Source organism: Triturus cristatus, chromosome 6, assembly GCF_964204655.1.
Source record: "Triturus cristatus chromosome 6, aTriCri1.1, whole genome shotgun sequence".
Taxonomy (NCBI): Eukaryota; Metazoa; Chordata; class Amphibia; order Caudata; family Salamandridae; genus Triturus; species Triturus cristatus.
The window spans coordinates 984,738,296-984,754,695 of NC_140589.1; the positions used below are offsets into that span (position 1 = coordinate 984,738,296).

At 49.1% G+C, this 16,400-nt stretch overlaps 1 protein-coding gene across 1 annotated transcript in view; it reads right to left on the reverse strand.

Annotated features, from left to right (window-relative positions):
- Positions 1 to 1,718: 1,718 nt before the first annotated feature.
- The window catches only part of DZANK1 (double zinc ribbon and ankyrin repeat domains 1), a 1,028,117-nt gene continuing 1,013,435 nt past the window's right edge, over positions 1,719 to 16,400 (reverse strand). Inside the window, exon 21 of the mRNA XM_085611767.1 lies at positions 1,719 to 3,910. Within this exon, the coding sequence (XP_085467893.1) occupies positions 3,745 to 3,910 (166 nt within the window). The 3' untranslated portion in view covers positions 1,719 to 3,744. The remainder of the gene's footprint in view (positions 3,911 to 16,400) is intronic.

Here is a 16,400-nt window from a genome sequence, read left to right on the forward strand (position 1 = left end):
AAAAGTAATGTTGGGAGAGCCATGCACAAATAAACTAAGGAGCACTTACACTGGAGTACAGCATCCTCCTAATAGCCCTCTATGCTGTAAACTTGTTGAATGTTTCACCCAGCTTGAATACTGATGAATTGTGATCTGTCTCAAGATGAGTTCCAAGGAGGGTAAAAGGGAGTTGACTGCTTAACATTTTTAGGGATCGTTTCACCATCATGACGGCCAGGCAAGTTAAAATGAAGATTCTGTGCTACCAAATTAGACAAAACGTGTTATATAAACTTTCATGGGGATGGGTGAAGTTTTCTGACAAAATACTTGAATGTTTGGCTAATTTTTATAGAGGTACCTTCCTCTCAGGATGTTGCTGGATTGGCAAGCACTCCCAACACCTGTGCCAAGATGATGCAGACAGTTGAATAGGGTTTCGTAGCATAAGTAATTAACTATGCAGCACATTCTCCTAGGGTGCTACAACATCTACTGTTATTGAAAGCACACTCAGTGAGCCAATGCGTTGCCCGAGTCGGTCTACACTGTAAAAGAAAGCTGATAATACAGGGGCTCATTTATGGCATTTTGGCATAGGGCAGCATAGCAAGGCACCTTGCTGCATTGCACTACGCCAAAGTGAAAGGGCAGGAATACACTGTATTTATGCAATATGGTGCATTCCTGTCCTTTCTCCCTGTGATGGCACCATTTCGACAGTCTAGCAGGTGCATTCAGGATTGCTGTTGTGCAGGAAGGGACATCTTCCTGCACAAAAACAATCCTAAGAGGTATTTTCCCCTTTCTATGTGTGCTGCAGAAAGAGGAGAAAAAACTAGGAGAAGTAAACCTATTTCTCCATGTTACGCCTCAAATTGGAAGGCATACAGATTTTTTAGCGCTTCCCAGGTTCACATAAGTTTGTAAATCTGGGGCAGCGTCAAATTCCATGGGTGTTGCGTGGGAAAACCCACCGCAACGTCCATGGAATGACTCCCGGCTGCAGAGTAAGGCGATGCAGTGATTTGCGTTGCATCGCCTTACTCAAGATTTATGAGGCTACTCAAAACCAAGCAGGGTGGCTTTGCATGTCTACATAAATCTGATTCAGAGCCCTGTGTATCGCATGTACATGTTGCAAAAGTGACGCAAGGCTCTCATAAAGAAGCCCCACAGTGTACATCGGTGCCTCTGTACACTCATAAGCCATTACTACTTGGACTGTTATAAGCATTATGATGCACAAGGCGATAAAATACTATATACATGACCGGCTTTTAAATAATGTCATAATATATTTTTGTGGTTAAATATTGTACTTTGTAATCGGTTCAGAAGAGCATGTGAATCTGTTAAAAAATCTAGTATTTACCAACAGATACAGCTCCCCAGGTATCTCTCTTGTATTTGCTTGCCACCAAATTACTTCCGTGGAGATACAAATTCTGGAAGTTAAGTATTTACACCTAAATAAAGGTAAATTTACCTAGGGGTGTGTCTGAAATAAACCCCGACTGTTTAGCAGAAGGTAAAGTCTTCGAAAAAGATCTTCGCGTCTTAGTGAACTGCAGTGATGCAATTGAGAAAAATATGAATTTCGCAGCTCACACAATGTGAAGTAATTCAGTAAAGCATATCAATCCATGAAAGTTACAAATGTTGGTCAATAACACTTACGAACAGTTATTTCATATGCTGCATAAAGGAGGTGACTCTGGATTCTCTAGTTATACTTTTTTCAGAAATCTTTAATTTTCTTCAGAGGTCCAGTCAATTGTAATCCAAGTAATTTACATTATATAAAAACATACTGTACACAATTAAAAACAGTTGCATTACAAAAGTGGTTAATATGCATCAATCTGGCTTTGTAAACCCTAAACATGTTGGGGCAGGTTTATTAAAAAATATCGAAACAGAGTAGCAACAAAGGTTGCTGCATGATGTTGCACTAGGGGAAGGAGCAGTGCAAAGCTATATCTACTCAGATATGTTGTTGCCGCACTGTCCCCTGCACTGGCACACAATCAGGCTGCCTCGGACCACACACACAACTTTACACCATAGTGATGTCTAGCAACGGTTTTAAAATGGAAGGGACCCTTCATGTACAAAATAATATGCCTAGATAAAGTTTTAAACTTTTCACATGTTGGATGAGTGCTGTATAGTGCAGCACACATCCAATGTGTGACAAGTTAGGAGAAATTAAAAGATTTGTCATACTTCGTGTCAGACAATTGATATGATAGGGCTTTGCATTAAAAATCATGGGTGGTAGTATGGAAATGCCCATGTACCACCCAAGGGACCGTCCCTTTGATGCAAAGCAGCGCAAAGTGCTATTTGCGTTACTTTATGGGCAACCTCACAGCACAAAAATTAAGTTTTGTGCTGGAAAGTGAACACATTTATAGGGGTAGGCTGAATGTTTCCTTGCCCCTGGGGACTTGGCAGAATTTGGGGACTCCTCATTGCTCTTGTAACGCAGAGTTCCAGCCAAAGTCCGCCAATCGCCGCATTGTGGAATTTTTTCCAGTGAGTCTCCAGAAATTAAAGCAAGATTTAGGGCCTCATGTAGGTAGCCTAATACCGGTCGGTAACGGCCGATTTTCGGTAATTATACCGTTACCGACCGGTATTTAGGCTTTTGCTATGTAGGGGAATCATTTCTGTATTCGGTAATTTACCGAATCGGTAAAATTACCGAATCGGTAATTTTACCGATTCGGTAAATTCCGAATACAGAAATGAGATGTAGGGGGAGTGTGTGGGTGTTGTCTGGAGTCGGTATTTACCACCAACTAATAGTTGGTGGTAAATTAAGAATGGATGTGTAAAAGCATTTTAAAGCGCTTAGAAGTGTGCAATGTGGCAGACATACATGCCCTTAGGGCATGTATGTGTGCCACATGTGCACACATGCAGGAATCAGGGGTGCAACAGGGTGTCAATGTGACACCCTGCCACCCTTGATTGTGTTCCCCCCATTACCGAATCGGTATTTACCGATTCGGTAATGAGGCATACCTTCCCATTGATTCAATCAATGGGAAGGTATGCCTCATTACCGAATCGGTAAATACCGATTCGGTAATTACCGAATTACTACGAATCGGTAATTTTTACCGCAGGAATACCTACATAGCATTTACCACTTCATAAATACCGAATCGGTATGATTCGGTATTTATGAAGTGGTAAATGCCAGCCCACCTACATAAGGCCCTTAGTGTCCCTCGTGCATTTTTTTAACGCAGGTGGTCGTGGGCAGTCACTGTCAGAGGGCTGCTTCTTAAGGAGATTTGCTACCACTCAAGTAGATTTTCTGCTCGAGCAGCAATAAAATCAACTTAAATGGGCGTGCGCTCTTGCACACTGCGTGGTGCCGGTCACACTGATATTTCAGCGCTGCTCACTCTACTGGTGCTAAATTGCAGCACGACATGCATAATTTCCGCCTGTTGGTAGAAGTCTAAGAATCTTGCAGAGTTTTTCTGTAACTCTGCGAAATTCAGTGAGTTCTGCCCACCCCTAATTAGTAACACTTAACCTCACTGTGTGGTGAAACAAAGTTTTTAAAATAAAAAACCTGCCCCTTGGAATGTATATTCAGCTTTTAAAATACCAGACACATAAGGCCAACAATGATTACTTACATCTCATCTTGATATCTTCAATCACATGCAAAAAAATATTACTTTAATAGACCGTTCTGCTACCATACACATAACAAATACATGTTAGTTTAAAAATTCATCAGAAGACATCTAAATTCACATTCTTGGGCTTAGTGAGTTTGTCCAACATGCCCTGGCCAAGCTTTGCAGCAAACAGGGATATTATTTGATCATTTCCTGTCTTTAAAGCCAAGTCATAGGCGGTCAGCCCTTTGTCATTCTTCTTTTTAATGTTTGCATTGCACCTGAAAAAGAAGAGTGAACAAAGATAAGTACCTTTTTGATTTCTGAACGGTTCAGTATTAGATATAATTGATCAAATATTATCCAATACTTCATGTCCTAGTTACTGCAAACAGAAGTATCTTTGATGTGCAAATTTAACTTTAACGTGTTTATATGATCTGCACTTGACAAATGTCCAGAATAAAATGTCAACATAAGACCTCCATCTATCCTTAGACCAGGTACAGTATCAGAAAGAAAATGTTAACCGCCTTACAGGGTTCCATAAAAGAGACAGTAGCTTTTATTATGCACGTATGTAGTTTGCTTTCTAATCTCAGTCAACATGTAACCTTCCAGTCGGCCTCTGCAATCAAAGGATACATGTGACTGCAATTCCACACTGTGAAATAGACCGAGTTCCTATTGGACTGCTGCATAAGCCCTTACTATCCTGGTTGCGGTATTTGGGTGTGGAAAAAACACCTTGGGAAATACAGGAGGGTTTGGATTTTCCACAATATGGCTCAAGTTCGTCAGGTCGGAATAAGGGAGATTACAGCAAGACTGCACATAACTGCCTTTCAGTGCTGCAAAACTGTGATCAATAATTTTTCCTTGCACCAAATTGTGCAGGGAAATAAGGCAGACGAGTGTGAAATTACCACACCACGTGCAACCAGAAACTGAAATCAAGTACTGTTAGTGCCCCATTTCCGATGTTGTGAATTCATCAAAATGACAGCTTTAGCTTTGTGCTCTGAAAGTGCCTTAATAAAAAAAATAAAAGGACAAGTTACTTACCTTCGGTAATGCCTTATCTGGTCGAGAATCCATCTAACCTAAGATTTCTAACATTGGAATATTCCCCAAGCATCAGACTGGATCCCGAAAATCTTGAGCAGTATTTCTGCATGCCGTTAGATGGCGGCGATCGGCGGCATAGTCATCAGCACTGGTTGTGACGCGTGCAATGCCTATATAGGTGCCACCCAACTGCGCTGACATCAGTTTCTTTTTGTGACATTTCCGCACCAGAAGAGCAGAGCCACATTAGAGACCTGATGGACCAGTGTGCAGACACTAAGGACCTACCAGGACCTTCTAGATAGAAGAAACTGTTTGCAGAAGCCCGAAGGATGGGAGGGTCGGTAAGCAATATGCAGCTAGAGTCTCTACTAGATAAGGCATTACTGAAGGTTAGTAACTTCTTCATCTTATAGAGAGTTCTAACTTCAGATTCCACACATTAGAATAGGCACTCAAGCAATATCTCCACAGTGGAGGATCCGAGAACAGGTTTAGGCCAGTAAGTCCTTGACGACCAAACGTGAAAAGTGCCCACCACCCTGGACCTGACTGTCAAGGCAGTAGTGTTTAGTAAACGTACAGAGAAGCCCATGTAGCAGCCTAACAAATATCCAGGATGGGGACTCCACCAGCTAACACAGTGGCTGCAGCCTTTGCTCTGGTGGAGTGAGCCAGCAAGCCCTCAGGGGGTTGCTTCATGGACAATGTGTAGCAGATTTTAATGAACAAGTTACCTTCCGTAACAATATATCTGTAAGAAACATAGGTTAGTTATAGATTCCTTAACTTAGAATTACCCCCAGGGGTCAGACTGGATCAGGACCGTTTTTCGTCAGCAGTAACTCTGCGCGTCGAAAGGTGACGTCGATCGGCTCCGCGATCGTCGTGGTCACCGGGATGATGTTGCAGTAGCTACTTAAACGCCGCCCTCACACGCTGAGGTCAGTTCTGTACACGGCTTTCCGCTTCAGAAACGTAGAGACATGCAAGACACTGACCACTGGTGCACAAAACTAGGGCCCTGAAAGGATGTCCTTAACCCTAGAAATCAGTTCACAGAACGGGGAGGATGGGTGAAGCGGTAAGGATCTATAACTAACCTATGTTTCTTACTGATATATCGTTACCGAAGGTAAGTAACTTGTTCATCTGAAAGAAAAAGTTAGTTATAGATTCCTAACCTTCAAATAGATACCCCAGCAATACCAACCCCGGAGGTGGGTCTGCGAACCAAGTTCACACCAGGAAGTCCTGGAGAACAGAACGGCCAAAGAAGCCGTCCCTCTGGACTTGGTTGTCCAGGCAGTAGTGTTTTGTAAACGTGTGCAGCGATGCCCACATAGCCGCCTGACAGATGTCATTTAGAGGGACACCTCGTCCCAAAGCAGTAGTGGCTGCCGTCGCCCTGGTACAATTGGCGCGTAGCCCCACTGGAGGCTCCTTTTTTGCTAGAGAATAGCAGGCTTTAATACACAAACCAACCCATCTGGAGATGGTCCGCACCTTTCTTGGCGCCCACGTACCCAACAAAGAGCTGGTCATCCACCCGGAACTGTTTGGTGCGATCCAGATAGAAGGAAAGTGCACGTTTTGGGTCCAGACTGTGGAGCCTCTCTTCCTCTTTAGAAGGATGCGGAGGTGGAAAGAAGGTGGGCAAAGTGATGGTTTGCCCAATATGAAAGGAGGTGAAAACCTTGGGAAGAAAGGATGGACAAGTTCTTAGGACAACCTTGTCCAGATGTACAGCCAGAAAAGGAGGCTTGGATGTAAGAGCCTGGAGCTCACTCACTTTTCTGGCAGATGTTATGGCTACCAGCAATGCAGTCTTAAGAGTTCAGAGTCTAAGAGGACAGTTGTGAATCGGCTCAAAGGGAGCCCACATCAAATAGGTCAAGACCAAATTCAAGTCCCACTGAGGCATTATGAAGGGGATAGGAGGAAAGAGATGAGTAATGCCTAGTAAGAAACGATTTACAGGGAGGAGCCAAGATGGCGACCGGAGCAGACGCTTGAGCGCCCGGCTCCGTCGGTCCGTGGCCTCGGACTACTATCCTGATGCCCATCCTCGCCGATTCTCGAGGTGCACCGTGTGCGAAGACGCGCTGACCGCGCTGCTGCTTTCCCGGAGTCTCAACCCGCCCGGATGCCCGAGTTCTGGGTGCTTTTGTCCTCGGCACTGAAACCCTGCGCCCTTACGGCCTTTGCCGGCCTCCTGGAAGCTCCGCAGTTACCGGACCAGCTAGCGCTAACCTGAGCCCCGCGGTCCCGATCTCGCCTCGCACCATGGATCGTTGCCGGATGAGCCCGGAGAGGGACGGCCGGGCACCTTCTGCACCCTGTGCCTGACGGGCTGGAGCTGTGGGGTGGGCCCCGGTGCGGTGGGTCTCCTGCCCCGCTCTGAGGGCCGAGCTGTGGGAGGCTGCTGCCCCCTTTGCCTATTGCCTAGCCAGCGGCGAGGGGGACCGGCGAGAAGAGAAGCGACTGTCGGCCTTTCCTGTTGCGGCGTAGACCTGAGGGGAATTGACCCCTTGCCACGACCCCCCCCCCCTGGCCATTGCAACGTATAGCGGCAAAACATGGCGCTGAGTGCCTGCTCGCGGCTGGGGGGTGATACTCCGGTCTCGCCCGCTGCCCACTTCGCCCTCCCTCTTCCGGACACCAGCTCCACAGTGCCGTCCCGGATTGCTGCCGATGTTGGGGCCCAGCTTCCGCTGACATGCGGCTCCGTTCTGGCTGTCCTGCGGGACTTTCAACTACAGATGTGCGCTGGCCTGCAGGCGCTGAGTGAGCGGTTTGACCCCATACTGTCGGCTGCGGGTCGTGAGCGCACTGTTTGTCATCCACGGGGCGTGGGTCTCCCGGTGCTCTTGTCCTCTTGCGGGGACGCAACGGCGGTGTATGATTGTGCTACACTGGTGCCTTCATCTAGCGCTCCCGGCGCCCAGGGTCCACCGCTCTCCACCTCAACTGCGGATACTTTGTCCCCCTGGTCATGGCTGCCTGCTTCATTGTTCCCTGCCTCACCGCGTTCGCGAGGCTATCCTGCTGAGCGATACCTGACGGCTTCGAGGGACCGTCCGCGGTGGCCCACTGCTGCCTTTTTGTGGAACTCCTGTACCTTACTCGCCAGCTTTGGATTTTATGTGGTGCAACGAGGGACCTCAATCGATGGTCGGTGGCCATTTCGGGATCCTACTTCACCGTCCTCTCACAAGCGGCCATCTTGTCTTTGTCTGCTCGGGACACGGGGCCTTCACGCAGGAGCTGGTTTAATCCCAAGCCCGCGATCGGGCCAGGGCTAGACTGACTTCTATCGCTATGGTTTATGGACGGGCTGGCCTGGGACTGGAACTGTATGTATGTTTTGCGCGCACTCGTCGCGACTTGTATCCCTTCGCTTAAACTGTGGTGCCACGGTATCTTTGCATGCCGTTTTTTGGAGTAGAGGGCTCTCAGTGTGTGGGGGCCATAACTGGCTGATGGTTCGGGGCGCTCTGGTGTCCAGTGGGCTCCTCCCCACCTTCTTTTCTGTTTTCTTCCCTTCTTTACTCTGTTCCTACTTTCTCTCTTCTCTATATTTCGGGTTCATTGGGCGACAGGCACTATGCTGGGGGGGGGGTAGGCCGTAGCCTCCGCATTGGTGTAGGGTGGGGGGGTAATACTCTGTTCTCAATTAGTTCTATGGGCCTTTCTTCTTTTATGTCTCTGTGCTCTACTTTCTTCGATTCGGGGTCCGGGTGTGGGGTGGATCGAGTGGGGGCGGCTCTGGAGGGGCGCGTACTTGCTCATGTGACTATCCTGATATATCTCTGTACCGCCTCACTGTTTGAGATTTTACTTCCATTGTTGTTCTTACTGATGTTGCTGCTCGCCTGTGTGGTGAAGCTATCTTGCGGACTCGAATCTCCTTTGCTCTTATCCTTCATTGACTTTTTTCTCTGATAAAATTATCAAAAAACTTAAAATTAACCTTCACCTCTCCTTCCCCGGGTTTCAAAGATATCTCCAGTATGTGACTCATAACCTGTTGTTAATCCTGACCGTTGATGCACGGGGGCTGTAATGTGGGTATCAGTGCTTTACTGTATCGTGGCCGGCCTGACGGTTGTAGGCCCGTATTTGTTCTTTTAAGATGCACGAATAAAGGTTTTTAAAAAAAAAAAAAAAAAAAAAAAAGAAACGATTTACAACCGGGGACTTGGAGAGAAGGCTGATCAGGAAGCCTAAGAAAGGCAGAAACAGGCAGAAATGGCCGAGAGATAGCCCTTATAGTGCCCAGAGCAGAGCCCTGCTGGGCCAAAGAAAGGATAACCAGAGAACCTCAGAAAGGGGATCCACAGCCTTTGCTGCGCACCATGCCACGAATTTGTTCCATCTGCAGGCTTAGTGGAGGGAAGCGTGGCTGCCAAGATTACATCACAGACTTCGGGAGGCAGGTCAAACGACGTCAGCAGCTGCCACTCGATCTCCACGCAAGGAGGTGGAGGCTTGACAGGTTCGAGTGGAGGACCATCCCCTGCTGCTGTGACAGAAGATCCTCCCGCAGAGGAAGTCCGATCGGAGGATCGATGGCCATGTTCAACAGCTCGGGATACTAGACTCATCATGCCCAATCCAGAGCCACAAGAATGACTTGGGCCCGGGTCACGCTTGATCTTCTTCAGCACTCTGGACAGAAGTGGTATAGGTGGAAAGGCATATAGAAGACCGCAACTCCACTCGCGACACAAAGCGTTGCCTAGCGAGTGCCACCTTGGAAATTCCAATGTGCAGAACTGATGACATTGCGCGTTCTCTTCGGTGGCGAATAGATCTAATCAAGACTCTCCCCACTGCTGAAAGAGACCTTCCACCACCTCAGTGTGAAGACGCCATTCGTGATCCATCATGCACCTTCGGCTGAGTTCGTCCTCCCTGGCGTTCAGAGAACCTGCCAGGTGTTGAACCACCAGGAATAAGCCCTGATGTTCCAGTCATGTCCAGAGGCGGAGGGCCTCCTGTCATACGGTCCACGACCCCACCCCGCCTTGTGTGTTGCAGTACCACATGGCGGTGGTGTTGTCCGTGAACACCGGCACTACTCTTCCCAGGATAGAAGGAAGGAATGCTTTTGAGTCTAAGACGGATCGCCCGAAGCTCCAGAAGGTTGATGTGCAGCCCGGACTCCGCCGGAGACCAGAGGCCTCTGATCTCCCACTCTCCCATGTGTGGCCACCCCATCACAGAAGGGATGCGTCTGTCACCACTGTGTGTTTTGGGTGGGGAAGGGAGAGGGATCTGCCATTGACCCAATCCTGGTTCGTGAGCCACCACTGCAATTGTTGTGTAGTGCCCTCCGAGATCTGGATGCAATGGGACAGATTCCCCTGATGCTGCGCCCAATGGAACTTCAGGTCCCACTGCAGAGCCCGCATATGCCACCTGGCATGATCGACCAGTTGGATGCAGGAGGCCATGAGGCCTAGAAGCCTCAGGGTCATCCTGACCGAACCCTGGGATAGGGGCTGAAAGATCGGAATCATAGCCCGAATATACCGGACTCGCTGATCGGTAGGATAAACCCGAAACTGCGTTGTGTCCAGAACCACTCTGATGAAGAGAAGCTTCTGACCGGCAGTCAGGTGTGACTTCGGCACGTTGACAGAGAACCCCAGTGAATGCAGGTGGTCCGCCATAGTCTGGCGATGGGCGTCAACAGCCAGTCGTCGAGATAGGGGTAGACTGGAACCCCTGATCTGCACAGATGAACTGCGACCACCGCTATCACTTTCGTGAACACCCGAGGGGCGCTGGTAAGGCCAAAGGGGAGCACGGTAAACTGAAAGTGCTCGTGGCCTACCGTGAACCGCATGTAACGCCGGCAGGACGGAGATGTGAAAGTAAGCGTCCTGCAAGTCCAACGCTACCATCCAGTCTCCAGGGTTTAGGGCAGACAAGACCCAAGCGAGCGTCAACATCTTGAACTTCTCCTTCCTGAGGAAGCGGTTGACGTTCCTGAGGTTCAAGATAGGACGCAGGCCCTTGTCGTTCTTGGGTATCAGAAAGTAGTGGAAATAGCAACCACAACCTACTTCTGGGGCAGGAAGGCGCTCGATGGCTCCCTTGGCCACGAGAGCAGTGACTTCCTGTTGGAGAGGGCCCAGATGATCCTCCGACATACGATGGTATTGAGGTGGCATGGCGATGGTACTGAGGTGGCATGGCTGGGGGGGTAGCCTCGAACGGGAGGGAGTAGCCCCTTCGGACTATCTGCAAAATCCACCTGTCCGACATGATGGTGCGCTAGTGGGGGAGGTGATTGCGGATCCTGCCGCCCACTGGCGATTGATGGGCCTTAAATGTCAGACTAGGAAGGTTTGGAGGCAGAAGTAGAAGGGGGGTTGGTGGACTGGCCCACTCGCTGGCCCCCAGAACCACAGCGGTGGTTCCCATGTTGCGTGAAGGTTGGGGACCTTGCGTCGGCCTGTGGCTCTGGGCGGAACGTAGTGGGGCACCCCTTCCGTAGCCATGAAAGGGCCAAAAAGCAGACTGTGCAGGATGGTTGCAGAGGCCCAAGGATGTGGCTGTAGCCCGTGAGTCCTTGAAACGCTCTAGAGCGTTGTCTGCTTTGTCGCCAAAAAGGTGACAGCCATCAAAGGGCATGACCATAAGAGTGTTCTGGCCATCCCCGGAAAAGCCAGTCGATCTCATCCAGGCGTGGCGTCGAAGGGCTACCGACGTGGAAATCGTCCTGCCTAGAGAGTCAGCGGTATCCAACCCACAACGGATGGTAAACTTTGCTGCATCCCTTACTGCGGCAACAGCCTGGGAGAGTACGGTCCGGGCCTCCTCCAGACACTGAGGCAGCCCTTGCGCAACGGTATCCCACACAGAGTGGGAATAACGACCCAATAGACATGCGTTGTTTCCCGACCGCAGTCATAAGCTGGCGGAAGAAAAGATCTTCTTCCCAAGATGATCCAGCTTCTTGGATTCTTTATCTGGTAGAGCGTTAGGGAATGCGCTCTTGGAAGTAGAGGCTTGGAACACCAAGTTCTCAGGGGTGGGGTGTTGGGAGAGGAATGTGGGGTCACCCAGATCTGGGAGGTGGCATAGGGCAATCATCCTATCCACCGGAGCCCCCGTGTTGGGCCTCGACCAGGTGCCCAAAAGGGTGCTGGTTAGGTTTTCATTAACCGGCAGCAGGGGCTCCGAAGAGCTTGCTGGCGGTTGAAGCACCTCTGTCAGGAGGTTATTCCTGACCTCCACTGTAGGGAGCTCGAGGTGGAGAGCTCGGCCGCCCTACGCAACACCAGTGCATAGGAAGCTCCCTCCTCCGTAGCCTCGGTAGGAGGAGACAACATGCCAAGGTCTTGGGAGGTATCGAGACCACTGGCATCCCCCAGGTCCTCTCTCCAGGCCGGGTCATAATCCAACTGGTCAGTCAGAGGGTCCCCTGACCCCTCCCAGTACTCCTCCATGTCCTCTGGGTGCCAATCTGGCCTGAAAGGGACCCCAGGAGTGAACAAGGGGATCAAAGACACCACTCGGTGGGCGACGTCGGTCCGGCTCCATGTCCACATCAGGATGGAGGCCGAGGTCGACGCCGGCCGGGGGCACAACCGGCGTCGGGTGCGGTGCCGAAGGAAACGGTGCCTGTGGAGGTGTAATGAGGTCAACCAGAGCCGATCCGGATACAGGCCTGGATCCATGGGGGCCCTGCAGCACCAGAGCCGCCGGAAGAGAAGGCCTAGGACCCCCAACCGAGTCCGCGGGACACGAAGGCGCGCCAGATGAGTCGGGCTGCCCAAAGATGGCATGCATCGCCTCATAAAACTGACAAAGCTGGGCAGCGGTTGCTTCGGGTCCCAGGAAGGGAGGGAAACTCGAGTCGGCCCTTCAGGATCTGCATGCAGAGCCGCGTTAGGGGCACTGCCCGCATCCCTTGTCGCGTCAGCCAACCACGGGGAGAAGTCGAAGAGCGACGATGCTTCTTCGACTTCTTCTTGTGCTTCGACTTACCTGACCCCGAGAGCGAAGACTTGGATGACGAGTGGTGATGGCTCTGCAACCGGTCCCTCGACCTCCCTCGCGACCGGGACCTTGAACGGCATGAGGCTGACTGACGGCGCTCAGGAAGCTTTCAGGACCGCTCTCGCAGAGACTTCGGAGTCATGATCTGGCAGTCGGAGCACGACTTGGTCGTGATCGCACTCCAGGCAAAAGAGGCACACTGGAACCGCAAGCCTTGAAGCCGGGCATCCCTACGTGCACTAGGAGTCGGTAGGACTCAAAAAGACATTAACAAAAGTCGCTCAAAAAGTTCAGTCAAAATGTAACTGGAGGTACCGCTCTATCCGGACGGATCTCGCTGGTTGGCGCGGAAAAAGAAAGAACGGACGTCAGCGCGCGACGTCATCCCGGTGACCACAACGCCAACGACAAATGTGGAGCCGACCAATGCCACCTTTTGACGTGCAAAGGTACTGCTGACGAAAAACTTTCCGAATCCAGTCTGACGCCTGGGGGTAATTCTAAGGTAAGGAATCTATAACTAACTTTTTCTTTCAGATGCAGAGCACAATCCGCCTGGAGATGGTCCACTTCTGCACAGCATTCCCTTTCTTTGTTCCAGCATACCTAACAAATAATCGATTGCCTCCCCCCCCTCCCCCTCCCGTGGACTTTGGTATGATCAATGTTGAACTACAATGCTCTTTTTGGGTCCAGGAAATGGAGTATCTCCTCCTCTTTGGAAGGGTGTGGCGGAGGAAGAAAGGCGGCAGTGTGATATTTTGGCTGGTGTTGAAAAGCATCACCACCTTTGGCAGGAAAGAGGCACAGGTGCGGAGAATCAGTTTGTCTGGGAATGTGATGGCCACTAAGATGACTGTTCTGATTGTCAGGAGATGTACAGAACAATTATGCATAGGCTTGAATGGCTAACACATCAGAAATGTTAAAACCAAATTGAAGTCCCATTGGGGCATATTAAAGAGTTTTGGAGGAAACGTGCTGAAGTCCTTTTAGTACACGATTTGCAACTGTTGACTAGAGAAGGGAAGGTTGATCCGGCAGCCATAAAAAAGCCAAGGTGGCCGAAAGATACCCTTTTACCTGTGCCCAAAGCAAAGCCTTGCAGGCTAGAGATAAACAACAATACCTTGGACAAAGGTGCAGAGAGAGGATCGATATGCTCGTAGTTGAGGGATGCCTGGCTGGCAGAATGACTTCACAGACTCATAAAGGGAGTTCAAAGACTCAGCTGCTGCAGCAAAATGTTTGTCGGCATTGAAAACGAGATTCAAAGTCCACATACCCTGACATTGCGCATTCTCATCGGTGGCAAATAGATCTAACGAAGGTTCTCCTCATTCACGGAATGCACCACCTCCAGATGGAGATGCCATACATGTTACGCGAGACATTGACGGAAGAGTTTCTGTGGGGGCAACTCCCGGATGAAAAACTTCTGTCAAGATGTTGCTCTTGACTGCAACCAAGAGTAGTGCAAGGTTCGTGGCATCAGCTGCCCTCCTTCTTACCACCATGGCAAATGAAGCCCCTTCTGCTGCAACACAATAGGATGAGAGACTAGGCTAGTTTCTGGTGAGGTGTCTAGATCACCAGCATATGCCAGTTTCTCATAACAGTTCTCCTCAGGCTCTCCCTCCCCCCCCCAATCATATTCCTCACAGGGCTTATCAGTGAAAGAAGGCACTACCTCTGAATGCGAGGGTCGTGCTCCAGGTAGCGCCGGAGTCTATATCGGGACACCAATCCAGCTCCATATCAGAGTTGGGTATAACGATGGGGTAGAGCATCAGCAGCCACTGGAACAGACTGGAGAAGATCGAAATTTCACAACCGGAGCTGATCTGGATCCTGGAATTGATCGAAAGCGACGGACTGGTGACAAGTGCAAATCCACTGGCAGGAATCGAGTAGGGCCACCTGCTGAACCCGTGGGGCCTGAAGGCGTTCCAGGTTGGCCTGCCCAAATATGAGGCGCATGGCCTTGTAGAACCTTTGCCTGGGCGGAGATTGCTCCCGCAAATGCTGGGAGGCACAGAGCAGACCCAGACTCAGGCTCAACAGCTGATACGTGGGAGCAGGGCCTAGGTTTGTGGCATCGTTACGAAGCATCGTCCAAAGAGTTGTACCGGCGTGGCAAAGTAAAATGGCATTTCAACTTCTTAGACTTTTTGGATTTTTTATGCGACCTACCTGACGACTACTTGAGTCCCTGGGAATGGCTCTGTGAATGGTCCGGGACATTCTGTGTGACCGTGACCTGGAGCATCGCAAATTCGACAGGCATCGGTCGACCATGAGCTTTAGTGAGCGCTCCCGAACCATCATATGGTTCATGGCTCGACAGTCAGGGCAGGCCTTGGAGTCCTGGCCCGATTCCAGGCACCAGTGGCAAACCAAGTGGGGGTCTGTCAGAGACATGTTCCTGTAACAGGAACAACAGGGTTTAAACCCCTCTAATTTTTCATGGGACAACTCTAATCGCACACTGGGAGCAAAGCTCAATTCAATTTGACAAAAAATTGTTGAAAAATAGTCCAAAACATGGACTGAGGTAGCTCTCTCCGAATCGGAGCTTAGGGCGTGGAAAGAAAAGAACACATGTCAGCACGCTGGGGTAGAGCCTATATAGGCAACACACACGTCACATCTGGTGCAAATAATGCTGACATGGAGTCAATTGATGCTTCCACCAGCACGTAGAGGTACTGCTCAAGATTTTCCAGATCCAGTCTCATGCCTGAGAAACTTCAAGGTAACAAATCTGCGGCTGGATGTCTCTACCAGATACATAGTTACTTTTTAATATTAGAAGCAATACCAACAAAAACAATAACATTTAATAATACTAGTAATGATAAGTTTGATAATGTTGGTAATGATAATAGTTTCTGAAATGTACAAGAATGAGTTTTGGAAATCAAGTAAAACTTTATTTATGTAGTCCCCTTCCGGCAACAACAGTATATAACAGGATACATCTGGTAATCCAATACATCCAATTAAACAAGTTATTATGGAAATTTACAGAAGCGAAATTCTGAAATTATGTCCTAATTTAAAACATTTTAAAAACTCCAATATACAGTAGCATATATTTACTTTAGTGGGAGATAAAACTAAAAATAAAAGAAAATATCAATGTCTTTGAGTACATCAAAGCTGACGAAAACCAGAATCTAAATATTCTACATGACACTGCCAAACATAAGTACATTTAAAGAGAATGTGATTCAAATCCTAATGTTTGAAAGTGTTTATTATTTAAAGAAGAAGAGTCATCATGTGCCAATGATGTTACTTGACTCCACCTCCACCAGCCAGTCCTCAAAGTATGGAAATGCATGGACCCTTGACTGTCTCAGCGACGCTACCACAACTGCCAGAACTTTTGTAAAAACATGAGGTGCTGTTGCCAATTCGAATGGCAAGACTCTCAATTGATAGGGCTGAGACCCCACCGTGAACCTCAAGTAACGCCTGTGAGCAGTAAGAAATACAAGATGTAAAAAGCATCCTGAAGATCCAGGGATGACAAACATTCTCCTACATTCAAGGCCAGAAGTGCTTGACTCTGAGGCAGCACTTTCAATAGTCTAGCCAAAGTTCAGAAGTTGGAGATCCAGGTGGGTCTCAGACGTCTGTCTTTGTTGAGGGTTAAGAAGTAAAGGGAATATATTCCCATGC